Consider the following 27,877-nt stretch of genomic DNA (forward strand, 5'->3'; position numbering starts at 1 on the left):
CCCACAATGTGCATGAATGGAAAATTTCAACTGGACTTCCTTCCATCTGTTTCAGAAATTTCAATGCCGCATGTTCCCTTCCATCGAACAAATAGCAACGTAGCTGTCGATGCCAACGTATCAACGTGTTGCAATATTACTTAGAATAAAGACTTGCCTAACTTATCTTCATACAAACATTAGCGGATTCAACGCTCTTATCCATTTACCAGCAATCAAAACAAACAAACACAGGAATCCATTGAAGTCATTATTACTATTAGTACGTCCTGCATCAGGGAAAGAATTTATGACGTTTCAAAGTCCAGAAAGAAGGAGCACACTCGCAGTACTTGCAAGCTGAGCCTGGAACAGATAACATGATTAGGAACAAACAGCTGACGGACTGACCAGAGAACTGCCACATGCAGAGACCTGAGGTTAGATAATGCTAAGTTTATTTCTGCATGAGGTTAGCTTAAAGCAGCGAGGCTCAGAGCCCACAAAAACAAATAACCGGGCCATCATCAAGCAAGCTTTAGCAAGGCACCAATGTAAGGGTAATCCTTGTGCCGGATTTAAAATGAAATGGTATTAAACTTTCACCTTGCTTGTTAATTAACCTCTGAACCTCCACATATCACTCCCAAACTGGCACCAGATGGCAGCACACAACTTTCCGTCCTTTTTTCAGCTGCTTCATAGGCAGAATATTATTGCCATGTTACCTTATTGAGGTTGCAGAAGTTGGGATGGTTGAAGGGGTTAGGGTGGTAAACTTCCCTTCCACGAACTCTCGTCCCCTCACCCACTCACCTGCCACATCATGGGTTTTTACGAATCTCCCCCATTGTATAAAAGAGGTCTACAGCTAGGCCAGAGCATGTCCAATAATATTGCACCATATAAAGATAACATTGTGTACAGATCATACCACAATATAGTGGCCTGTCATGAACCTTTGTCTCCACCAGTACACTGGCATGTGCGAAGATGCGAAGAATTAGCCTGACAGACTGCCAAAGTGGGAGTGCACGGAGCACGGCTGGAAAGGGTAAGGGTCAAGATGGTAAACGGCAATAGCTATGTTCAAGACGCAGCACGACTAACGCCGCCTGATGCACCACTACGGGAACAGGTGCGGTCGATGCTGAAGGCTGCGTTGAGCCTTTCAGGCGCCTTGACCTGGACCCATCCGCGACCTCACCCTCTTCGAGTGTCTCAAAGGTGGCCTGTGGCATATCCATGTTCACGTCTGTACCCGCTTCTCCAACACATCGCCACGTTTCGAGACGCTGTTTGCGCAGTCGACGTTCGCGACTTCGACCTGTACGGCCTCCGTTATCTACCCCGAGAGTAGACGCTCTGGGCCTAGGCATAGACGTCGCAGAGGCGGCCGGGAATGAAGCGTGCATCGTTGGCGTAGATGTGTCGGGTGTTGCGCTGTGGGGCAAGGGGGGGGAAAAAGAAAAAAAAAAGGATGAAAACCTGAAGAAAAGAGTTTTACATTTTTTATCAGTGACTCACTTGAAGGGAAATACACGAGGCAAGGCCAATCCTATTAATCGCACTTCCCTTCCACTTGGAAGTACACTCATATCTCATAACTCATATCCACCATAATTAATCCTTCCACACAACTCCTCCTTGAGCCTCGACTCTGTATAAACATATAAAACTTAAATTTGCCCCGTTTAAATTCAATTTTATCGATAAAACGATTGCTGTAAAAAATATCAAAAGTTAAGCATTTAATTTACTGGCAGTGCATGCACTGTCATGTCAGCTAAATAGCACTAAAATGAAAAATATATATATCTAACAGGACAGATATCCTCAATCAGGAGATTGCTCAAAATATTATATTATTGATGTGAATATTATAATAGCAGAAGTTTCTGAACTTGACACCGTAAAAGCAGAACAAAACCTTATTTATGTTGGGATTTTCGGCTAATACGATTGCTACACTTTTAGTGGGAAGGAAACAGGATGTACTTCAAGAGGCCAGGATACCTCAAGGTAACGTTCTGAAACCAATCCTGTTTTTGGTCTACATCAATGATGTCTCTTCATCACCGAAATAAATCCACAGTCTCACTTTGCAGAACCGTTTCTCATCCCCTCTTGAGGAACACTACGTCGTCCTCTCTGTTAAACTTGAGAAAATAGTGTCTCTACTCAGTTTTTGTCTCCTTTGGTTTCATAGACCTGAACCACGCCCCAGTGGCGGAGATACACTTTACATCAATAACTCTATTTTCCACTGCCCTTGTATTGACCCTACACCTCCCAAACCCCAGGAGTACCTCTGGCTGTGACTTCCCCTCCACTCCCACCTATTGTTCAACTGTGTGTTGTACCATCCTCCTCACAGTGACAACTCAATCTACAACTTCCCCACAAATGTCTCCTACTCTTCCTCTGCTCCAATAGGTTCCTCTGATCATATGCTTGTGAAAGTCAACATTTCCCTGGCTATTCTCAAGGAGCTGCCTCAACGTCAGCCAGTCTGGCATTTTACTTAAGCAGATTGGCAGGGATTGCAGGCAGGACTCGTCTCCCATATCTACTGACCCTGATGTTCACTCAGCCTGGGAATTCTTCCACAAAATCGTTCTCTCTCTCTCATGCACAGATCCATCCCATCTCGTCTTCAGTTATCCTACCCTCCTTCCTGCCCATGATACACTGAAACCTGTGGTGGGGCAGTTGCTCTGAAACAACTTGCTTCGTCTTCCTGGAAGGCAAATCCAACTGAAATCAATCTCAGTGCATTCCAAAAAGTTTGCAACAAGTGTGTGTCCACTCTCAGGAAAAACAAAAACACCTGTCCAACCTCAATAATGAATTGTCAAACTTGTCTCCCTCCTCTAAAACCTGGTGGTGCCTTGTTAAGTCTGTCTCCGGAGTATGCTCCCCTTCCATCCCTTCCCTCTTTTCAAAAGACACCACATCTGACTCCGCTCGTGAGAAGGCCAAATGTCTCAATTCTGTGTTTGCTTCCAAATCTTGTGTCCCAAACTCCTCAATCTAGGTACCCCTCCTTTCCTGTCATACCCAACTGCTCCTGGACTCTGTGGCTTTTCCACCTGAGAAGGTTCTTTCAACCCTCATCTCTCACTCTGCAACTGGACTGGAGGACGGCAACAGCTCACGTGTCCTAAAAACCTGCTCGGTTGCTCTTTCCCATCCTCTCTCTCTCTCTCTGCCTTTTTCACCTTGTCATTTGTGCTGTGTCATCTTCCATCTGCTTGGAAATCCACCAACATCACTACACTACATAAAAAGGTGTGAAAACCGACCGCCTGATTACCAAAACTGATCCCCTTGACTATGGACCTATCGGCTTACTTCCAATCATCAGCAAGGTCATGGAATACATCATAGCAGTTGATATGAAATCCTTCCTTTTCTCCAACAACCTCATCTCAGATCATCAATTTGGTTTCAGAACAGGTTCAGTTTTGGTTTACTCTCCCAACAATGTATGGATTCCCTCAATGTCAGACATGAGATCAGGGCCGTCTCTCTGGACATATCTTGTGCTTTTGATACAGTCTGGCATCCTGCCTTACTCTCTAAACACTCTGCCGATTGCATCCAAGGCCGACTCCACACATGGCTGGCTGACTTCCTCTATTCTCAGAGCGAATGTATGTCACTCAATGGAATCCTTTCATCTCCTCTCCCTATCAAGGCTGGAGTGCCAAGGCAGCGTTCTGGGCCCAGTTATATTCCTTATCCTCTTCAATGATCTCTCTGACTCTTTGGAAAATACACTTTATCTATTTTCCAATGGCGAAGGCTCTGATGTGACACCCCTTATCCTTCATTCAGACAGGCAGGCTGCAGCCTCTTCCCTCTCTTCAGACCTTGACAAAAATTAAGTGTTTTATGACAAAAATTACAAGCTGGTAAAACACTTGAAATATGCCTTTCAATCCTGACAAATCTCACACTCTCACTCTCTGACCCCGAAACAGATGGTCTAGCAAACCCTCATATCTACTTTCTTAACAATCCTCTTGAGGAAGTTCACTCATTCAAACTCCTGGGTCTCACTATCAGTCTTGATCTTTCTTGGCCAAACCACATTTCAAATTTGGCCTATAAAGCCAGCCGCTGACTGTGCATCCTCAGTTGTACAAAGTCAGTCCTTGGTACATGTTTGTCTTGGTACCTTGGTACTCCTATCCACCTACAAGGCCTTATTCTCTGCTTGATGGAGTACTGCTCTCCCCTCTGGGCTGGCTCCCCTGCCTCACATCTTACTCAGCTTGACGCCAAGGAAACCAATGCCTTCGAGATCAATGGAATATCCTGTGCTGAAGCTGAGTCTATGGGCTTATCACTTCACCATCGCAGACAGGTCGGTGGTCTCGCTGTCTTCTACTGCCTCCTTTCTGGCCTTGCACCCTCTGCTCTTTCCGTGCTTTTCGCCCCCTCCCCAGGTTTCTGCAGGGCTCACATGGTCCACCACAAACCCCCTTCTGGTAAAACTACCTAAATCAAGGATCACTGCTCACCTCCACTCATTTGTTCCTCTTTTCCACTTGTGGAATCAACTTCCACATCCTCTTCAATCTCATTCTTCCCTCCAAGTCCTCGGCTCAGATTGTTCCCAATCCAAAACCATCATCTTCTCTACCCTTAGTAACCCCAGGCAAATCCCTCTTCCTTCTAATTTCCCAGTTTCCCTCCTTGGAGTTTCCTTCTGTATCCATTTTGTCCATAGCCATGCATAATATGTGTCCATATTGTCCATCCCATGCATGCGTGTTTTGCATCCTGATTTTTCTGTTACGTCCTGATCTGTTTAGTGCATGAGCTTTTCCATGAGCATCGACTATGTATATTAAAAAAAGGTAATCATCGAAGACATGCAAGTTACTCCACTCTGACCCAATATTTGCTATAGCCTGTCTTGTGCAGATCATATTTCCAAGATGGCCAATACCTCATACTTCCCTTTCTGGCCAAGTCCTTACTTTTTCTGCCGTCCTCTGCTGATAATGGTGTACAATGCCCTTATCAGAAATGCCATGGAATACAACTTCCCATTGTCGGCTGAAGCTGGTGCTTCCCATCTTGTCCCCTTAAGACAGTCGAGGCTAAGGCCTTTTATGGTCGGTGGTAGTGTCAGGGTATACTTCTGGATAAACCCTGGTAGGTTGATAGCTTTGCAATCACTTACTGGCTCTACTGCCCCTCCTGCACACTCAACTCAACACCAAAAACCTGCCCTTTCATTTCAAAATGCATGGGTTTGACCAGAAACGCATCCCCATGTCTAAACGTAAATGCTCACTTCCATTGATCCGACCCCCTCTTCCCATGGATTTGGAAGTCTTCCAGAATTTGTAATCTCATGTTCTTTCATTTGGGCCATTAAATCTGCTGTCCATAGCCACGTTCTTCTCCTCCTTTCCCTCATGAGTCTTTCTACACCTGCCGATACCCTGTTCCCCTTTCACCTGCAAGTCTTCATATTGTAGTGCAAGCATCCACCTGTTTCCCCATTTGGGCCATACTATCTGTTGATAATTTGTCCTCTGTTGTTATGCTCTTCAATGAACCAAAGCAACTCTTATAACAACATCATGTTACAAAGAAAATAATTTCGAAATAATAAAATAATAGAACTAACTGAACTTTACATTACGCTTGCCATATTGGATGTGAAAACGAAAATCAGATGCAGCCTGTGTGTCCGTGCAATATGAAAATGAACATGTAACCCAGGCAAAGTATGACACAGTAGTATTGAAACCGAAGTATAATCACATAACATTTTAAAGAAACACTGGCAAATGCTAAGTGCTATCCAGATATTATGATTAATAGTCCCCTACTGGTGTACACCGGAGGGGACTCTAGGTTTGCACTCTGTCCCTCCGTCTGTCAGTCTGTCCGTCCGTCCGTCACACAAGGAACAGCCTTCCGGACTTTTTTTCTAAACTCTTTATGCTAATGATTTCAAACTTGGTACATGGTTTTCTCATGATAAGTTACAGATGAAGTTCGAACTTCACGACGTTTCGATCATTTTTGACAAAGTTATGGCACTTTGAACTTTGGGAATTCTGATAATTCTGATGATCCTTAACTCAGTGCCATTTAAAGTTTTAATTTCCTTTAAAAAAGATTTTCTCTGCAATAATAGGACCGATTGAGTTCAAATTTTCACCATAGGGGGAACTCGGTCTGTAGAATATTTGAATGGTAATTATGACGTCACAGGTCACGTGGTTCGGCCGCCATATTGTTTTTCGTGAAAACACGAAAACCCCTTTTTCTCTGCAACGGCTGAACAGAACGAGGCCAAACTTTGCAGGCAGAATCGCATACCCATGACGAACAAAAAACTCAGCGAGCATGACATCATGCGTCACATGGTTTCAGAGTTATGACGTTTTTAAGCATGAACCTTTAAAACCGAGCCCCTCCCTCATTTTTGATCCAATCGAGGGGAAACTTCACAGATCTGTTCAGCATGTCAATCTACTAAAATGTCATTTTGGAATTTGCGATAGGGCACGTGGTTTGGCAGATATCGTTAATTAAACGAAAATATTTTAAAAATGGATATCTGTTTATTCTGGAGTTCTCCTCAAGCCGCACCACGCGCCCCCAGCCTCGTCTCGCGAATGTCAACAGCGCGACACATCGCGCGCTTTCCGGAGGGGCGGAGCCAAGCCGAGCAACATATATATATACATCGATCATTGATCGTGAACCGGAAAATATAATAAATTGCTGATATTTAACGACTCGAAAGGTTCTTTATCAACAACTTATTTTCTCGTGCTTCTGCTGACCTGTCTGCAAGGTGTATAAATCGATGTCCCGAGTGCGAATCACAGGTGAGCCCATCCTGAGGTAATTAGCGATTGGGAACGATTCAGAACCTGTGGGTGAATAACCCTCGGTAATTTCCCCAACAGTTTTCCGGACGACAGACTGCCGGTAGGGGACATGTATTGCAGCACAATACTCAGAATGCTTGTTATTATTGCTTTTTAATTACACATGCAATTTAAAAATGGGGGAGAGCTACTGAGTCGAAAATTGTGAGGAGGCATGGAAAATGTGAAGAGAACAGAAGAAACAAGCATTCTGAGTATTGCGCTGCAACGCATGTCCCCTACGGGCAGTCTGTCGTCCGGAAAACTGTTGGGGAAATTACCAAAGTGCCATAACTTTGTCAAAAATGATCGAAATGTCGTGAAGATCGAACTTGATCTGTACCTTATCATGAGGAAACCATGTACCAAGTTTGAAATCATTAGCATGAAGAGTTTAGAAAAAAAAGTCTGGAAAACTGTTCGTTGCGTGATGGACGGACGGACAGACTGACAGACGGAGGGACGGACTGCAAACCAATAGTCCCCTCCGGTGTACACCGGTAGGGGACTAATAAGTACAAGTACAGATACATTCAAACGACACCATGGAGATTATTTGGAGACATGCCAAATAAATAACATCCTCCAGCGCAGCATTGCCGAGGCACCTTAGGCACGGCATTGCCGTGGTGCAGCACATAGAGCCAGTATTGGGAGGGAGAGGTGTACAATAATTCATTGATTAATTGCATAATTAAAATCAATAAATAATAATCGTAAAATAATTTCTTGATCAAATAATTTCTTGACAAATAGAATATGTAAACCACCACCGTTTCATCTGAATCTGTAACTTTAAAAAACTTAATTAATCAGGTCATTACTCAAATAATTAATCAATTAATTGATTAATCAATAAATCAAAAATACTCTATCGCCAAATCACTCGGTCATTGTCTTGTCCAAATATCAGCTTCCTAACTCAAAAGGTGCCTGAGATATTGCCCAGATGAGAAAGGAAATAAATAAGCACTTAATTACTCGATAATAATTAAGTCATTGATTAATTGATTAATCAAAAAACAAAAAATACCGTTTTCGCCACAGTACTTGCTCACTATTGTGCCAAAATGTTAGCTTCCTAGCTCAAAGGATGGCTGAGATATCACCCGGACAAACGAGAAAGAAAGAAAACAAGTACAGATGCAGTGCATTCAGAAAGTATTCAGACCCCTTCACTTTTTTCACATTTTGTTATGTTGCAGCCTTATGCTGAAATCGTTTAAATTCATTTTTTCCCTCATCAATCTACACTCAATACCCCATAATGGCAAAGAGAAAACAGGATTTTAGAAAGTTTTGCAAATTTATTAAAAAGAAAAAACTGAAATATCACATTGACATAAGTATTCAGACCCTTAACTCAGTACTTAGTTGAAGCACCTTCAGCTGTGATTACAGCTTCGAGTACTTGGGTATGACGCGACAAGCTTTGCACATATGGATTTGGGGATTTTCTGCCATTCTTCTCTGCAGATCCTCTCAAGCTCTGTCAGGTTGGATGGGGACCATCGGTGGACAGCCATTTTCAGGTCTCTCCAGAGATGTTCGATTGGGTTCAAGTCAACGCTCTGGCTGGGTCACTCAAGGACCTTCATAGAGTTGTCCCTAAGCCACTCCTGCGTTGTCTTGGCTGTGTGCTTAGGGTCATTGTCCTGTTGGAAGGTGAACCTTCGGCCCAGTCTGAGGTCCTGAGCTCTCTGTTTCAGGTTTTCATTAAGGATATCTCTGTACTTTGCTTCGTTCATTGTTCCCTCAACCCTGACCAGTCCCCCAGTCCCTGCTGCTGAAAAACACCCCCACAGCATGATGCTGCCATCGCCATGCTTCACCGTTGGGATGGTATTGGGCAGGTGATGAGCGGTGCCTGGTTTCCTCCAGACATGACGCTTATAATTGAGGCCAAACAGTTCAATCTTGGTTTCATCAGACCACATAATGTTGTTTCTCACAGTCTGAGAGTCCTTTAGGTGCTTTTTTGAAAACTCCAAGCGGGCTTTCATGTGTCTTTCACTGAGGAGAGGCTTCCGTCTGGCCACTCTGCCATAAAGCCCAGATCGGTGGAGTGTTGCAGTGATGGTTGTCCTTCTGGAAGTTTCTCCCATCTCCACACAGGATCTCTGGAGCTCAGCCAGAGTGACCATCGGGTTCTTGGTCACCTCTCTTGCCAAGGCCCTTCTCCCCCGATTGCTCAGTTTGGCCGGGCGGCCAGCTCTAGGAAGAATCCTGATTGTTCTAAACTTATTCTATCTAAGAATAATGGAGGCCTCTGTGCTCTTGGGAACCTTCAATGCAGCAGAAATTTTTTTGTAGGCTTCCCCAGATCTGTGCCTCGACACAATCCTGTCTCTGAGCTCTGCAGGCAGTTCCTTCGACCTCATGGCTTGGTTTTTGCTCTGATATGCATTGTCAGCTGTGAGACTTTATATAGACAGGTGTGTGCCTTTCCAAATCATGTCCAATCAATTGAATTTACCACAGGTGGACTCCAATCAAGGTGTAGAAACATCTCAAAGATGATCAAGAGAAATGGGAGGCACCTGAGCTAAATTTCAAGTGTCATAGCAAAGGGTCTGAATACTTATGTCAATGTGATATTTCAGTTTTTTATTTTTAATAAATTTGCAAAACTTTCTAAAATCCTGTTTTCTCATCATTATGGGGTATTGAGTATAGATTGATGAGGGAAAAAATGAATTTAAACGATTTCAGCAGAAGGCTGCAACATAACAAAATGTGAAAAAAGTGAAGGGGTCTGAATACTTTTTGAATGCACTGTACATTCAAAGTACACTGCCCCCATGCCAAATAATTAAATATCATCCAGTGCGGCATTGCTGGGGTGCCTCTGGTGCCCGGCAATACCGCCGTGCAGCTCCTAGAGACTGTATTGGGAGGGAGAGGTGTGCAATTTTGCATAATTAATTAATCAATTGCATAATTATTGCATCAATTAATTGCATAATTAAAATCAATAAAAGATTATCATAAAATATTTTCGTAATCAATTGACTAATAGCATAACTAAACCATTAGTGCTTCAACTGAAGATGTATCTTTTAGAAATTAAATTAAATGAGTCGTGAATAAAAAATTAAATAATTAATATATTAATCAATAAATAATTAATCGATTAAATGATTAATCAATGAATCAAAAATATCCTTTACAGCCAAATCACTTGGTAATTGTCATGTCCAAATATCAGCTTCCTAACTCAAAAGGTGCCTGAGATAATGGCCAGAAGAGAAAGGAAATGTACAAGTACTGAATTAATCGCGAATAATTTAATAACTAATCAATTAATCGATTAATGAAAAAACAAAAAATATCATTTTTGACAAAGTACTTGCTCACCATTGTGCCGAAATTTCAGCTTCCTAGCTCAAAGGATGGCTGAGATATCGCCCAGAAAAACAAGAAAGAAAACAAGAAAACAAACAAACAAACAACCAGAGTGAAAACTGAGTACTCCCTTTCAGCGTGCGTCATTACCGAGCCCGCTTCGGTGCCTGGCAATGGCGTTATGCAGCGCCTGGAGATGGAATAGGAAAGGAGCGGTGTACAACAAGAAAGAAAAAAGGACAGATACATTCAAAGTACACCGGCCCCCATGCCAAAAAACAAAAAATACCGTTTTTGCAAAGTTATTGCTCACTATTGTGCCGAAATTTCAGCTTCCTAGCTTAAAGGACGGCTGAGATATCGCCCGGACAAACAAGAAAACAAACAACCAGAGTGAAAACTGAGTACTCCCTTTCAGCGTGCGTCATTGCCGAGCCCCCTACGGTGCCTGGCAATGACGTTTTGCAGTGCCTGGAGATGGCATAGGAAAGGTGCGGTGTACCATAGGTCAATAATTGAAAAAATTAAAGAATTTATTAAGTAATAAATAATTAATGGATTAATCCATAAATCAAAAATACCCTTTACAGTCAAATCACTTGGTCATTGTCGTGTCCAGATATCAGCTTCCGAACTCAAAAGGTTCCTGAGATATTGCCCAGATGAGAAATAAATAAATAATAATCATAAAATAACAAAATAATTAATCAATCGGCTAATAGCATTCCTAAACCACCTGTGCTTCATCCGAAGCTGTAACTTTTAGAAAATTAATTAAATGTCATTAATCGGAAAAATTAATTAATGAATTTATTAATCAATAAATAATTAATGGGCGAATTGATTAATCAATAAATAAAAAATATCCTATATAGCCACATCACTTGGTCACTGTCATGTCTAAATATTAGCTTCCTAGCTCAAAAGGTGACTGAGATATTGCCCAGATGAGAAATAAAAGAAATGAATGATTAATAATCATTAAAAAAATTAAATAGTTAATCAATTGGCTAATATAATACATAAACCACCACCATTTCATCCAAACCTGCAACTCAAAAAAAATAAAAAAATCATTAAGTCATTCATCGAATAGTTAAATAATTAATCGATTAATTCATTAATCAATAAATCAAAAATACCCTTTATGGCCACATCACTTGGTCACTGTCATGTCCAAATATCAGCTTCCTCGCTCAAAAGGTGCCTGAGATATTGCCCAGATGAGAAAGAAAATAAATAAATGATTAACAAGGAAAATAAATAAATAATAATCATAAAAAAATTAAATAGTTAATCAATTGGCTAATAGAAAACATAAACCACCACCATTTCATCCGATTCTGTAACTTAAAAAATTAAATAATTAAGTCATTCATCGAATAATTAAATAATTAATCTATTAATTAATCAATCATTAAATCAAAAATACCCTTTGCAGCCAAATCACTTGGTCATTGTCATGTCCAAATATCAGCTTCCGAGCTCAAAAGGTGCCTGAGATATTGCCCAGATGAGAAATAAAATAAATAAATAATTAATAATGAAAAGAAATGAATAATAATCATAAAAAAATTAACTAATTAATCAATTCCCCAATCCTCTTGGTAAGCCGTGACGAAACGCGCGCGTTTGGACCTGGAAACAGAATTATGAACAGAAACAGTACGTATAGACCCGGCACGTTACGTCACGGCTTACCAAGAGGATAACAACAAGACAGGAAGTCCAACAGCGGCGAAGCCAGGCTTGTAAAATATTATAAACCATAAACATATTATTAGCTTTTTAAATAGTCGCTAATGCCGTTTATAGCATTAAACAAAGAAATTTGGAGGAATCCCGACATCTGTGAGGTAGGTTTTACTAACAGAACTGAGCGAAGATCTACTGTGATCAATATACCCCACAAGGGTTGGGTAATAACATGATCCTTCTGCCGGGCCTATACGTACTGTGTCGTTGGAAGACCAGTAACGCCGATGCGTTCAATATTTGATAATCATTTTAACAAATGGTTTGTTTGTTTTTCACACTGAATGAAAAACGTAAAGGTAAAGCATATCGATTGTGATATCCTCTTGGTAAGCCGTGACGTAACGCGCCGCGTCATAATTCTGTTTCCGGGTACAAACGCGCGCGTTACGTCACACTTACCAAGAGGATAGAACACATAAACCACCACCATTTAATCAGAATCTGTAAGTTAAAAAAATATTTTTTTAAACTCATTAATCGAATAATTAAATAATTAATCGATTAATTGATTAATCAACAAATCAAAAATAGCCTTCGCAGCCAAATCACTTGGTTATTGGTATGTCCAAATATCAGCTTCCTAACTCAAAAGGTGCCTGAGATAATGCCCAGAAGAGAAAGGAAATGTATAAGCACTTAATTAATCGCTAATAATTAAATAACTAATCAAGTAATTAATTAATCAACAAATCAAAAATATCCTTTACAGCCAAATCGCTTGGTCATTGTCATGTCCAAATATCATCTTCCTAACTCAAAAGGTGCCTGAGATAATGGCCAGAAGAGCAAGGAAATGTATAATAAGTACTTAATTAATCGCTAATAATTAAATAACTCATCAATTAATTGATTAATCAAAAAACAAAAAATATAGTTTTTGACAAAGCGCTTGCTCACTATTGTGCCGAAATTTCAGCTTCCGAGCTCAAAGGATGGCTGAGATATCGCCCGAACAAACAAGAAAAAGAAAGAAAGAGAGAAAGAAAGAAATAAAACAAACAAATACAGATACATTCAAAGTACACCGCCCCCATGCCAAATAATTACATATCCTCCAGCACGGCATTGCTGGGGTGCCTCTGGTGCCCGGCAATACCGCCGTGCAGCTCATAGAGACTATATTTGGAGGGAGAGGTGCACAATATTGGATTGATTAATTGCATAATTAAAATCAATAAAACATTGTCATAAAATATTTTCTTAATCAATTGGCTAGTAGCATAACTAAACCACTAGTGCTTCATCTGAAGATGCAACTTTTAGAAATTTAATTAAATAAGTCATAAATAAAGAAATTAAATAATTAATTTATCATTAAATAAATAATTGATCGATTAATTGATTAATCAATAAATCAAAAATACCCTTTACAGACAAATGACTTGGTAATGTCATGTCCAAATATCAGCTTCCTTGCTCAAAAGGTGCCTGAGATATTGGCCAGATGAGAAAGAAAATAAATAAATGATTAATAATGAAGATAAACAAATAATGATAATAAAAAATTAAATAACTAATCAATTAGCAAATAGATCACATAAACCACCACCATTTCATCCGAATCTGTAAGTAAAAAAAAAAAAAAAAAAAAATTTTTTTTTCGTCATTAACCGATTAATTCATAAATCAAAAATAGCCTTTACAGCCAAATCACTTGGTCATTGGCACATACAAATATCAGCTTCCGAACTCAAAAGGTGCCTGAGATCATGGCCAGAAGAGAGAGGAAATGTACAAGTGCTTAATTACAAAACAACACAAACATGCATTTTAAGGCCATGTTCCCTGCTAGAGCGGGGGTTAGCCTTGCGGTCCCCATGACAATCTTCTCCATTTTGCCCTATTTTCTGCATCTCTCCTTGTTAACCCCCTTGCCCGCATTTCTTCTTCCACCATCTTTAGCCAAGTCTTTCTTGGTCTTCCCCGTCCTCTACTTCCTTCTACATTAACTTCCATCACTCTTCTCAACCAGTCACTTTCATCCTTCCTCAATACATGACCAAACCATCTCAACCTGTTCCTCTTCACAGCATCAATCACAGGCAATATTCCCATCATCTTTCGCAATTCATCATTTGTCTTCCTCTCTCTCAACGATACTCCGCACATCCATCGAACCATTCGCATTTCCACCCTTTCCAGCCTTCGTTGCTGCTCTACGTTCATTACCCATGTCTCGCTCCCATAAATCATAACACTTCTCACACATGCAGCATACACCTTTCCCTTCAGCTTCAGCGACACTCTCCTCCTCATCAGCACGCCACTCAGTTCCCGAAACTTCTTCCATGCACATCTCACTCGAGCAACCGTTGCCGAGTCTGATCCACCTTCTCCATTCAGCATGTCTCCGAGGTAGCAAAATGTTTTCACACCTTCCAGCTTCACGCCGTCTCCAAGATCCAACTCAACATTTCCTCCATCTGCAGCTCCCTCTGTGCACACCTTACATTTGAATGTAGCTGCCACACTGGTTAATGACCCTCTCAGACCTGGTGTATCCCTGGTGTTGGGGTAGCGGCTAGGGTGCCGGCTTAGGATCCTAGGATCCTGGGTTCGAATCTCGGTCGATCGCCGAATTAATGCCAGGGGGGTTGACTCAGCCTGTCATCCTTCCGAGGTCGGCTAATTGAGTACCAGTTCACTGGTAATTCCCTGTTTGTCGTTGAAGGCGGCAAAAAGGGTTGGCGTCAGGAAGGGCATCCGGCCGTAAAACATTGCTTCAAAAAGGGGACCAAAAAACAACAACTACCACGGTCCCCGAAAAGGCCAACCCCCGCTTTGCGGGGAAAAATGGCCTCTAAACGGTGGTTCAGACCACTACATTTTTGATGAACCCACTCAGCACACATTGTACATTGAATGGAGTTCACTCCGACACCCTTCCTGCACACAGCACACGGCCACTTCCCAGTTCTTTCCACCTCACCACATGCTTTACCACTTGCCATCACCTTTGTCTTTCCGATATTCACCTTCAGACCTTTTATCTCCATACATTCCTTCCACTTGTTCATCTTTTCCTTCAGTCCATCCATACTTTCCGCAATCAACACCAGATCATCTGCATACAACAACTCCCACGGTAAACCCTCCTTTACGGTCTGAGCCAGCACCTCCATCACAGCTACAAATAGTAGTGGACTTAGGACCGACCCCTGATGCACTCCCACCTTCACCTCAAACTCACCACTGTTCCCGTCCTTCGTCCTTACAGCTGTGCGTGCTCTTTTGTACATTGCCATCACTACTCTGATCAACCATTCCTCCACTCCTAACTTCCTCAATGCCCATGTCAATACTTTGCGTGGAACCCTATCGAATGCTTTCTCCAGATCAACAAACCCAAAAAACAACTTCTTCCTCTTATCCATGTACTTCTCCTGCAACTGCCTCACAATGAAAAGCACATCTGTCGTTCCTCTTCCTGGCATAAATCCAAACTGCATTTCGTCGATCTTCACTTTCTTCCTTATCCTCCTCTCCAACACCCTTTCCAATACCTTCATTCCATGCTTCAATAACTTTATCGCTCGGTACGAGCCACACTCCAGAGGGTCACCTTTCCCCTTGTATAGAGGGACGAGGGTACTCAGTTCCCAATCCACTGGAATGCGGCCTTCTTTCACCACCAGATTACAGATCTCTGTCATTCTCTTCACACCCCAACTTCCTGCTGCCTTCAACATATCTCCCACAACTCCCGTCGGCCCTCCTGCTTTTCCACTCTTCATTGCTTTTATCGCTTCCTCAACTTCCTTCTCAGTTATCTTCTCTGCCGGTCCTAAAACTGGGTTACTCTCTATGTTGCCATCCCATTCATTCTCTGTATTCAACAGCATTTCCATATATCTTTTCCATCTTCCTTTAATTCCATCTGGGTCGACAACGATTTGTCCCACTTCATCTTTCAAGCAACTCACCCCCATCACATCACACCTCTCTTTCGCTATCTGCTTTGCAATCCTGAATACTGCTTTCTGACCCTCTTCCGAATCCAAGCGTTCTCCGAACATTTTCCTACATGCCTCCTGCGCCTTTGCTACCTCTTTCTTTGCAGCCTTCTTGGCTGCCTTATAACTTTCATGCTCTGCTGTTTCTGCTCCCGTACCCTTCGCCTTCTGCCACTCCTTGAACTTCTTCCTCTTCTCGTCAATCCTCTTTCCAACTTCATCATCCCACCACCATGTTTCCGAGTGCCTCGGTGGTCCTTTTGTCCATCCACATACCTCACCAACGGCTCCCAACAGACGAGCTTTCATTGACATCCAACCACTTTCAAGCTCAACCACATCATCCTCGACCCTACTCAGCCTCTCTTTTAATGCCTCCCTTACTGTCACCTCCTTCAACCTCCACACCTGCGTTGGGAGGGAGAGGTGTACAATAATTGATTGATTAATTGCATAATTAAAATCAATAAAAGATTATAAAATATTTTCTTCATCAATTGGCTAATAGCATAACAAAACCACTCGTGCTTCATCCGAAGATGTATCTTTTAGAAATTTAATTAAATAAGTCAGTAATAAAAAATTAAATAATTAATTGATTAATCAATAAATAATTAATCGATTAAATGATTAATCAATAAATCAAAAATATCCTTTATGGCCACATCACCTGGTCACTGTCATGTCCAAATATTAGCTTCCGAGCTCAAAAGGTGCCTGAGATATTGCCCAGATGAGAAAGAAAATAAATAAATGATTAATAATGAAAATAAATAAATAATAATCATAACAAACTAAATAATTAATCAATTGTCTAATGTAACACATAAATCGCCACCATTTCATCCGAATCTGCAACTTAAATTTTTTTTTTTTCGTCATTCATTGAATTATTCAATAATTAATCGATTAATTGATTAATCAATAAAGCAAAAATACCCTTTGCAGTCAAATCACTTGGTCATTGTCATGTGCAAATATCAGCTTCCTCACTCAAAAGGTTCCTGAGATATTGCCCAGATGAGAAAGAAAAAAGGATTTTCTTGGAGACGGCGGCAGGGATTTTCGAAGCTCCACACGGTCTCCACGTTTTTCGAAGTTAAGTCTGTTCACAATTGTATTTTGTCGAAACTGTATTTATCTTTCGGTGTGTGAAGTTATTGTGTGCAACTTTGGTTGTTTCTCGGTGTTTATCTTTCATAAATTGATCGTCTGTTTGCCGTGTCGCGAGCAAGGCCTTGTACAGTGTGCACTGTACAACCTTGAGGCTTTGTTTTTCTCTCAGTGGTCCGTCGTTTGTGATCCAATAACTTTCGTTCTCTGTATTCCCAGTCTTTTCACCCATAGCCTACTTCCTTGTGTAAATCTCAACTCAAAAAAAAAAACAAAAAAAAAAAAATTTCCTTCTCTGTTCTCATTCGTTTATTCATTCTTATTCGTTCGTTCGTTCTTTGACCACGTGTTTCTCCCCCATTTCCCCAGATAGTTTTCACTCATTAACCTTCAATGTTTACACTTTCCCCTCAAGTTATGTATTCCGTCATATTTTATAACACCTTTTTCTTCTTCTTCTTTAAAAGGCTGCTTTCGACTTGCTCACCAAATCAATTCATCCCAAAAAAAATATCCATCTCCTATAGTGCCTTTTTTCTACATTCCCTAAACTCTCCTGCACTCCATCCTCCATCCAGCGTCCTTAAACGTATTTTTAACTCGAAGGTCACAAGAAACTCATTTTGCAATAAATGTTCGTTTCCCATAAATCGTACACTTTCAAAAATCCAATCTCACCCCTCCCCTCCAAATCTTCCCCATAACTCCTCCCCTCCAAATCTTCCCCATCACCCCTCCCCTCCAAATCTTCCCCATCACCCATCCCTTTCAAATCTCCACCCTTGCCCCCTCCCTCCTAAACTACCCCCTCACCCCTCCCCGCCAAGACGCCCCCTCGCCCCTCCCCTCCTAGACTCCTGCCTCACCCCTCCCCTCCAAATCTCCCCCATATCCCATCCCTTTCAAATCCCTCCCCTTGTCCCTTCCCTCCCAAACTCCCCCCTCACCCCTCCCCTTCAAATCTCCCCACCCTCATTGCTTCTCAATTTCCCCCCTCTCACTCCCCCTCCTCAAAGCGTCCTCCCCGCTTCTTCCCCCTTCAAACTCTCACCTCCATCTCCCCCAACCTTCTGCCTCGCTCTTCCCCCTCCTCAAATAACACCTCATTGTGGCTCACCCAATCACCATCAAACCTTTTGTCCACCCCATCCTTCCCTTTCTCCGAGCTATTCTGAAATCTCTGACACACCTTCAACAGCTCTCCCTACCTCTTCCACCTCTTCCACATCTTACCCTACCCCTCCTCCCCCCTGTTCTGTATCTGATGCTCCCCCTTCCTCTTCATTAACGGTATGGACCTCAAACATCCGGGGCCTTCGTTCAAACTTAACTGATCTCTCCATACAGGTTGCTTCTGTCAAACCAGACGTGATCTGCTTAACAGAAACTTTCCTCCTTTATGATGTCTCTGATTCCATAGTATCTCTCCCGGGCTACTCCCTCCTCCGGTATGATAGACCTGAGCCTCGTCCTGGAGGCGGGGTTGCTATCTTTATCAAAAACTCTCTTCCTCACTCGCCCTGCACTGCACTCTCTCCACCTCACCCCCAGGAATACCTCTGGCTACGGCTTCCCCTTCGCTCCCACCTCTTGTTCATATGTGTGTTGTACCGTCCACCAAACAGTGATGACTCCATCTACATCTCGCTGTCTGATGATATGGACCAACTTCTAACTACTCATCCCAACTCTCTCTTCCTCATATGTGGTGATTTCAACTGTCATCATGCCAGTTGGCTGGGTGTGGGTACCTCTCTCACCAGCCATGGCTCCTCAGCAAAGGACTTCTGCGACTCACTGGGACTGACACAATCTGTCAATTTCCCGACCCGGATCTCAGTCAACGGAACATCTTCTCTTCTGGACTTGGTTATGACTAACTTCCCTGAAAATGTCTGCTGCTCTTCTTCTGCTCCGATCGGATCATCTGATCATGTCCTTGTTAAAGTGGACATCTCTCTGACCATCCTCAGGGAGCCTGCTCAGCGTCGACGAGTCTGGCATTTCACTCAGGCCAACTGGCACGGTCTTCAAGCAGCCATCAATCATCTGGACTGGTCTCCCATCTCTACCACCTCTGACATCAACTCATCCTGGGAATTCTTCCAAAGTAAATTGCTCTCTCTCATGCACAGATTTATCCCATCTCGTCTTCAGTTGTCATACCCTTCCTCCCGTCCATGGTACACGGAATCTTGTGGTGAGGCTGTTGCCCAGAAACAACTTGCCTTCGTCTCCTGGAAAGCAAATCCAATGGAAGGAAATCTCATTTCCTTTCACAAAGCCCGAAACAAGTGTGTGTCCACCCTCAGGAGAGCCAGGAAACAATATCTCTCCGTTCTCAAGACCGAACTCTCTTATCTGTCTCCCTCTTCCAAATCCTGGTGGCGTCTGGTCAAATCCGTTTCTGGTGTTTGTTCCCCCTCCATCCCCTCCCTTACCTCAAACGGCTACACAGCTGACTCCGCACGTGAAAAAGCTGAATGCCTCAACTCTGTGTTTGCCTCTAAATCTTGTGTCCCAAACCCATCCCTCTCTGTACCCACCATACCCAGTCGTACCCTGCTGCTCCTGGACTCCGTGTCCTTTCCTCCTGACAAGGTGGAAAAGTTTCTGTCAACCCTCGACTCTGATTCTGCAACTGGACCCGACGGCATCAGCCCACGGGTCCTAAAATCCTGCTCTGCTGCTCTATCTCACCCTCTCTCTGTTCTCTTCACCCTCTCTTTTGCTCAAGGTCAACTGCCATCTGCTTGGAAATCAGCCAACATCACCGCTTTGCACAAAAAAGGTGCAAAAACAGATCCTAGCAACTACAGACCAATCAGCCTTCTCCCAATTATCAGCAAAGTCATGGAATCCATCATTGCTTCTGATATGAAATCTTTCCTCTTCTCCAATGGCTTGATCTCTGATCATCAATTTGGTTTCAGACCAGGTCACTCTACTCTGGACATGCTGCTTCTGCTGTCTCAACAATGGATGGAGGTCCTCAATGCCAAACAGGAAATTAGAGCTGTCTCCCTCGACATATCACGTGCCTTCGACACGGTCTGGCACCCCGCTCTGCTCACCAAACTCTCCTCCTTTGGTATCCATGGAAATCTCCACGCATGGCTGGCGGACTTCCTCTCTAGTCGTCGTCAACGTGTGGCCCTGAATGGGTTTCTCTCATCTCCTCTTCCTGTTCAGGCTGGAGTTCCCCAAGGCAGTGTTCTGGGCCCCGTGCTTTTTCTGGTCTTCATCAATGATCTCTCTGACTCTCTCGAAAATCCTCTCTATCTCTTTGCTGATGACTCCACTCTCTGCCGCTCCATTCCTCTTCCCTCAGATCGGCAGTCTGCTGCCTCCTCACTCTCTGAAGACCTGGACAAAATCACAGACTGGTCAAACAAGTGGAACATGTCTTTCAATCCTGACAAATCTCACACTCTTACTATGTCTCTCCGAAAAGATCGACTGGACAACCCTCCCATCTACTTTCTCAACAATCCTCTCCAAGAAGTTCTGTCGCTCAAGATTTTGGGTCTCACTATCTGCCATGATCTTTCTTGGGAAAACCACATTTCCAAGCTGGCCTCCAAAGCCAGTCGCCGACTGGGCATCCTCCGTCGTGCGAAGTCCTTCCTCGGCACACCTGAGCTCCTCACCACATACAAGGCTTTCATCCGCAGCTCAATGGAATACTGTTCTCCCCTATGGGCCGGTGCTCCTGCCTCACACCTAGCTCGGCTTCACGCTGTTGAAACCAAAGCTTTCAGAATTATTGGAATCTCCCGCGATGAAGCTATCTCTGAGGGCCTTTCACTCACTCACCGCAGGCAGGTAGGTGGTCTTTCTGTCTTCTACCGACTCCTCTCCGGCCTTGCACCCCCAGCTCTCTCTGTGCTCTGTCCCCCAAATATTCCTACAGGTCGCACAAGATCTGCCAGCAACCCTCTGATGGTTAAACTGCCGAAATCTCGGCTCTCCGCTCACCTTCACTCTTTCATTCCTCTTTTCTCCCGCCTCTGGAACAAACTCCCTCACTCCCTTCAATCCCACTCCTCCCTCCAGGTCTTTAAAACAGCTGTTCACCACCATCTCTTATCTTCCCCCATCCAAAACCTTGATCTTTTCTACCCCCGCTAATTCACCCCAGATCCACCTTGTTTGAAATTCCAACTTCTTTCCTGGAAGTCCTGGCAGTGTCCATATGTTTCATACCTCTCCCACTGCCCCCTTCCCCCCCCCCCCCCCAAAGCCCTCGCCCTCTCTCAGATCTCTCGATGTCTCCATGTCTCTCGGTCCCTGCTCTCAAATGTTGTGTTTGTGTCCTTCCCCCTCTCTCCCCATCTTGTCTACCGCTCCCTATGTTATATGTTTTATGTGTCGGTTTGTCTTTCTGTGTAATTAATGTTCGCTCTTTCACGAGCCTCGATCTTGTATACAAAAAAAAAAAAAAAAAATAAATAAATAAATAAATAAATAAATACTAATCATAAAATAATAAAATAATTAATCAATTGGCTAATAGCATACCGAAACCACCAGTGCTTCATCCGAAGCTGTAACTTTTAGAAAATTAATTGTCATTCATCGGAAAAATTAAATAATTAATTTATTAATCAATAAATAAAATTAATCGATTAATTGATTAATCAATAAATAAATAAATAAATATCTTTCATAGCCACATCACTTGGTCACTGTTGTGTCCAAATATCAGCTTCCTAGCTCAAATGGTGCCTGAGATATTGCCCAGATGAGAAAGAAAAAAAAAATGAAAAAAAAAAAATCATAAAAAATTAATAATTAATCAATTGGCTAATATAATACATAAACCCCCACCATTTCATCCGGATCTGTAACTTTAAAAAATGAATTTATTAAGAGTTATTAGAGAATTAACGTAAATATAACATAAATAACCGAATCCGATGTTAACATGAATAATATTAATGTAAATAACCGAATCTGATGATCGAGCAAAAAAGTTTATTTTGCAAAGCTAGTTGAGGTCATTTTTGCATTGCGAAGGTTTGTGTTCAAGCTTTGCCCAGAGGTTAATTGGCAGCAGTATCATTACTTGGGCTGGAGTTCAGTTTAAGATATCCATGTTAGATTCATTGAGCAAAAACTTAAGCGACAATTCAAATTCATAAATAGAAGTTCGACATCTGATCAGGATTTAAAAAAATTCATTTTTACAAGAAAAATATTTAATACAATTTTAATGCTTTTCTCAATTTCTGTGGAAGCAACCATGTCTAATCAATGGTGGTATCTGATTGGCTGTGAACACGTGTGAAGTAGATGTTTCATTTGATAAGGTTCCACATTGAAGGCTGTTAGCTAAGGTGAGGGCTTGTGGAGTGGTGGGTAGACTATGAAACTGGATTAGTGATAGGAAGCAACGAGTAGTTGTATGTGGGATGACATCAGGATGGGAGGATGCAAGTACTGGGGTACCTCAGAGATCAGTACTGGGACCATTCTTATTCATAATTTACATCAATGATTTGAATAGTGAGGTTATGAGTAGGCTTTCTCAATTTACAGATGACTAAGCTTGGAGGTAAGGAAGATAGTAAGGAGAGACAGGGCAATACGATTCAGGAAAGTCTCGCTACTTTCCTGCAGACTGTACTTATTAGGACATATAAGGTGCTAGGGATGGATAAGAATAATGAAAATAGAGATTACATAACAAGGGGAAATCTTGGAGTGTGTCACACAGTACAAGGATCTTTATGTGGTAATAGACACGGGTTAAGCAGATAGCACAGTGCCAGGTAGATATAGGTAAAGCATACAGGGTTTCCGTTGTATTTGTGGGGGGATACAAACAACAACAACATGAATTTTAAGGCCATTTTCCCTGCTAGAGCGGGGGTTAGCCTTGCGGTCCCCATGACAATCTTCTCCATTTTGCCCTATTTTCTGCATCTCTCCTTGTTAACCCCCTTGCCCGCATTTCTTCTTCCACCATCTTTAGCCAAGTCTTTCTCGTTCTTCCCCGTCTTCTACTTCCTTCTACATTCATTTCCATCACTCTTCTCAACCAGTCACTTTCATCCTTCCTCAACACATGACCAAACCATCTCAACCTGTTCCTTTTCACAGCATCAATCACAGGCTCTATTCCCATCATCTTTCGCAATTCATCATTTGTCTTCCTCTCTCTCAACGATACTCCGCACATCCGTCGAACCATTCGCATTTCCACCCTTTCCAACCTTCGTTGCTGCTCTACGTTCATTACCCATGTCTCGCTCCCATAAATCATAACACTTCTCACACATGCAGCATACACCTTTCCCTTCAGCTTCAACGACACTCCCCTCATCATCAGCACGCCACTCAATTCCCGAAACTTCTTCCATGCACATCTCACTCGAGCAACCGTTGCCGAGTCTGATCCACCTTCTCCATTCAGCATGCCTCCGAGGTAGCAAAATGTTTTCACACCTTCCAGCTTCACGCCGTCTCCAAGATCCAACTCAACATTTCCTCCATCTGCAGCTCCCTCTGTGCACACCTTACATTTGAATGTAGCTGCCACACTGGTTAATGACCCTCTCAGACCACTACATTTTTGATGAACCCACTCAGCGCACATTGTACACTGAATGGAGTTCACTCCGACACCCTTCCTACACACAGCACAGGGCCACTTCCCAGTTCTTTCCACCTCACCACATGCTTTACCACTTGCCATCACCTTCGTCTTTCCGATATTCACCTTCAGACCTTTTGTCTCCATACATTCCTTCCACGTGTTCATCTTTTCCTTCAGTCCATCCATACTTTCCGCAATCAACACCAGATCATCTGCATACAACAACTCCCACGGTAAACCCTCCTTTACGTTCTGAGCCAGCACCTCCATCACAGCTACAAATAGTAGTGGACTTAGTACCGACCCCTGATGCACTCCCACCTTCACCTCAAACTCACCACTGTTCCCGTCCTTCGTCCTTACAGCTGTGCGCGCTCTTTTGTACATTGCCATCACTACTCTGATCAACCATTCCTCCACTCCTAACTTCCTCAATGCCCATGTCAATACTTTGCGTGGAACCCGATCGAATGCTTTCTCCAGATCAACAAACCCAAGAAACAACTTCTTCCTCTTCTCCATGTACTTCTCCTGCAACTGCCTCACAATGAAAAGCGTGTCTGTCGTTCCTCTTCCTGGCATAAATCCAAACTGCATTTCGTCGATCTTCACTTTCTTCCTTATCCTCCTCTCCAACACCCTTTCCAATACCTTCATTCCATGCTCCAATAACTTTATCGCTCGGTAAAGGGGGGATACATTAATCAAAAGAGGTAGTGTAAACACTGTAAAGGAATTTAATGAGGCCTCATCTAGAATATTGTGTGTAGCTTTGGTCACAACAATGCGTGTTTTGCTTCCTGTTTACCTCCACCACCAAAGGTGGATGGAGGTTACGTTTTCACCCCTGTCTGTTTGCTTATGATGAAAACTTTCAATTTTCTTCATATGTCTGTCTGTTTTCGTCATATGTCTGTATTGTTTGTTTGTTTGTTTGTTTGTGAGCGATAACTTACGAACGCTTTCAGCTATCTCCATCAAACTTTACCAGCGGATTCTGAAGGTCAAACGGGAGGACGTCAATGTTTTTTGACTATATAGGTCAAAGGGCAAGGTTCTCAAGATTTTCATCCTATCTGTCAGGCTGACTGTTTCCTTGTTAGTTGCAAAATCGAAGATTTTTCAGTTATATTGGTCAGTCAACTTTCTGTCTGTCTGTCTCTGTCTATGCCATTCGCTTACAGGTCACAATTTTAAACTGATCTTTTAAAAATCTTCACAAAACAGTAGCGTTGGTCATAAGCAAGAAGACTATTGATTTTGAGGTCAAAAGGTCAACATAGGCCCAAGTTCAACAAGTTTTATCATACTTCCAAATCATCAATTTTCATCCGATTTACTTAAAATTTGAACAGGATTTGCATATCAGGTCACTCGATTCAACCACCAATTATTTTGAGGTCTAAAGGTCAAAGAGTCAACATAGACAAGATTTCTAAAATTGTAAATTTTCATCCGATTGACTTGAAATTTGAAGAGGATTTGCATGTCAGGTCACTGAATTCCACCACCAATTATTTTTGATGTTAACATAGGCCGAAAGGCCAACATAGGCGAAAGGTCAACAACTTATTTTAGGGATTTCGCAAGTATCATGCTATGCACGACATATTTCTTGTTTGTTTGTCACTCGCCTACAGGTCACAATTCTAAACCGATCATGATACTTTACCAAGTTGTAGAGGTAGTCACAACTGAGAAGCCTATTGATTGAGGTCAAAGGTCATCTTGAGGTCAAATTTATAAAATCATATTTCATCGGATTGACTTGAAAGTTGAACAGCATTTGCATATTGAGGCACTGAATTGGGAAACCAATTATTCTATGGTCAAAAGGTCAACTCAAGGTCAAACTTCTAACATAAATTTTCATCTGAAAAAAAAAAAGACCAATTTTCATCATATTAACTTGAAAATTAAACAGCAATTACATAGTGCATCACTGAATTGGGAAGCAACTATTTTTGAGGTAAAAGGTCATGTCAAGGTAGAACTTCTAAAACCATCAATTTTCATCCAATTGACCTGAAAATTATAGAGCAATTGCATAGTGCATCACTGAATTGGGAAAGCAGCTATTTTTGAGGTCAAAAAGCCAAAGGTCAAACTTTTAAAATAATCAATTTTCATCCTATTGACCCGAGCTATGATTAGGATCATCGTCGATTTTAATCTTAATGAAATGGACAATTTGACGTCTCCATGGCAACTCTTTTAGAGGGAAGTGGGGGTTGGTTTTGCAAGTATCGTGCTCTGCATGGTCTTTCTTCTTTGCTTGTCTGTCTGTTTGTGAACAGGATATCTCAAAAAGTTATGGACGGATTTGGAGGAAATTTGGGTGTGTGACAAGGAAAAATTGATTCAGTTTTTGTGGATTTGAATCAGAGAACTTTTAAAGTGATTTTCACCACTGAGTAATAGGGCTAAAACCGATTTATTATAGCATGATATCGCAAATGGTTTTGGACGGATTTGGCCAAACCTTGGTGGACAGGTTTGGGTCTGTGACAAGGAAGAATTGATTCGATTTTGGTGAATATCCGGATCCGGATCCAGATAAGAGGATTTTGAAATTTTTGAAGTGATTCTTCACCATTGAGAGATGGGACCAAAAACAATATACAGTATAGCATGATATTAACCCTTTGAGTGCGGTTGACGTCCAGTTCCGCAACCCGTGAAAAAGTTTTGTGTACGGATGACGTTACTACACGTCATTGACTATACCTATAAATAGATCGTCAGTACGTGGTTGCATTCCTGTACCAAAATGCCAAATTAATCCGGTCCCGGGGATATTTTTATCAAAAAAAAAATCCCGTACTCGAAGGGTTAAAAAAAAAGTTGTGGACGAGTTATGACAAAACCTGGTGGATGAGTTGGTTAGATGAAAGAACAAGCCGATTCAATTTTGGTTCAGGTCCGATTCCAGATGTGCCGTATGAGTGGGATACAAAATGTGAGCTGTTCAGCCAAACACTAATTTTGCCCAAGGTGGACAACCCCCTTGAGGAGTTGGGGGTGGGGGGGGGGGTGGGAGGGAATGAGGTGGCTACAACCTCCATTGTGTGACCCTTAGTCCCCCTGTTACGTTTGGTTGAGATTGGATAAGTAACGACCGAATGTATCGTAATCAGACAGACAAGACAACAAAATGCGTATTTTAGTATGTGTGATAATGTATAGTATTGTTATATTATGGATATTTATAAAACTCCCTTGTGATGTCTGTGGTTGCCCCCATTGTACTCAACCACACTCTTCCACCCATGCTCCCTCACCCACAGTGAATTTAAATTGATAGACTGTCAGATTTAATTAATGTAGTAGAGATGTAGTGCAGGCTTGATGTGCCAAATGGCCACCTCTTGCATCTAAGTTCCTTGTGTATCCCTTGTGTTTCACAGCCAATCAGAGAGCACAAATGGCAAGACACGGGTGCTTCCACAGAAATTACTAGGGAAACTGAAGTTATTATTTATTTATTTTTTACAAACAAGGATATAATGTGGGGGAAAAAATTGGTAATGATAAGGTCGAATAAATCAGTTATTTTAATTTCAAGTTGAGTTTCTCTTCAACGAGCACAGAATTGTATTTAGTTATGCGCACGAGTATATGACTCACTGCTTGGAACTCTGCATCATTTGCCCTGTCATCATCCCAGCAGTTTCCTGTAAAGCCTCTTGGCAATGCCAAACTCAACAGTACTCGCCAGAAATGTCCTGTGTCAGCTTCCGCGGTGCCATTGTGAGATGTATTCGAAGATGCTGCCACCAACTGGAGCGCACCACCCAGCCCTCTCCGTTCTCCGTTGACGGCCAGCCTCGAAGAAATACGTACAGGTGATCGGGCATGCCGCACCAGAGGTAAGGACGAATCCGGTGTTGTGACGGAATTGATTTTCCCTGGGGATGAGTTTGACCGAGGACTCAGGCTCCCGTTGGCTTGGCAGAGTTGCTCGAGCCATAATTGCTCAAGGAATGCCACTAAAGGTCCCTTGCCCTCCTGTTGTCTCAACCATGGTGGCTCCTTCAAGAATCCCAGTGCTTTCCACAAAGGCAAAGTGTGCCTCTGAAGAGGTTGGGTGATAGGAAAGAAAAAAAATCAAGAATAAATAAAAAGCAAAATGAATGGTGATTCAAAGTTTCCACATCCTAAGAGCTGCAACTCCTAGTAAAATATACATCAGGCTGCAAAAGGGTTCTATTAAAAAAACA

The 27,877-nt window shown here is 42.3% G+C and overlaps 1 protein-coding gene across 2 annotated transcripts in view; it reads right to left on the reverse strand.

The window, feature by feature from the left end:
• Positions 1–237: 237 nt before the first annotated feature.
• LOC137432402 (putative Polycomb group protein ASXL2) overlaps positions 238–27,877 on the reverse strand; it is a 122,951-nt gene continuing 95,311 nt past the window's right edge. For both annotated transcript variants that reach the window (XM_068124301.2, XM_068124302.2), the window contains 2 exons: positions 27,373–27,731; positions 238–1,422 (listed from right to left, as the gene is read on the reverse strand). In XM_068124301.2, the coding sequence (XP_067980402.1) occupies positions 1,041–1,422; positions 27,373–27,731 (741 nt within the window). In that variant the 3' untranslated portion in view covers positions 238–1,040. The remainder of the gene's footprint in view (positions 1,423–27,372; positions 27,732–27,877) is intronic.

The sequence above is a fragment of the Myxine glutinosa genome, chromosome 8, assembly GCF_964187855.1.
Source record: "Myxine glutinosa chromosome 8, kmMyxGlut1.1, whole genome shotgun sequence".
Taxonomy (NCBI): Eukaryota; Metazoa; Chordata; class Myxini; order Myxiniformes; family Myxinidae; genus Myxine; species Myxine glutinosa.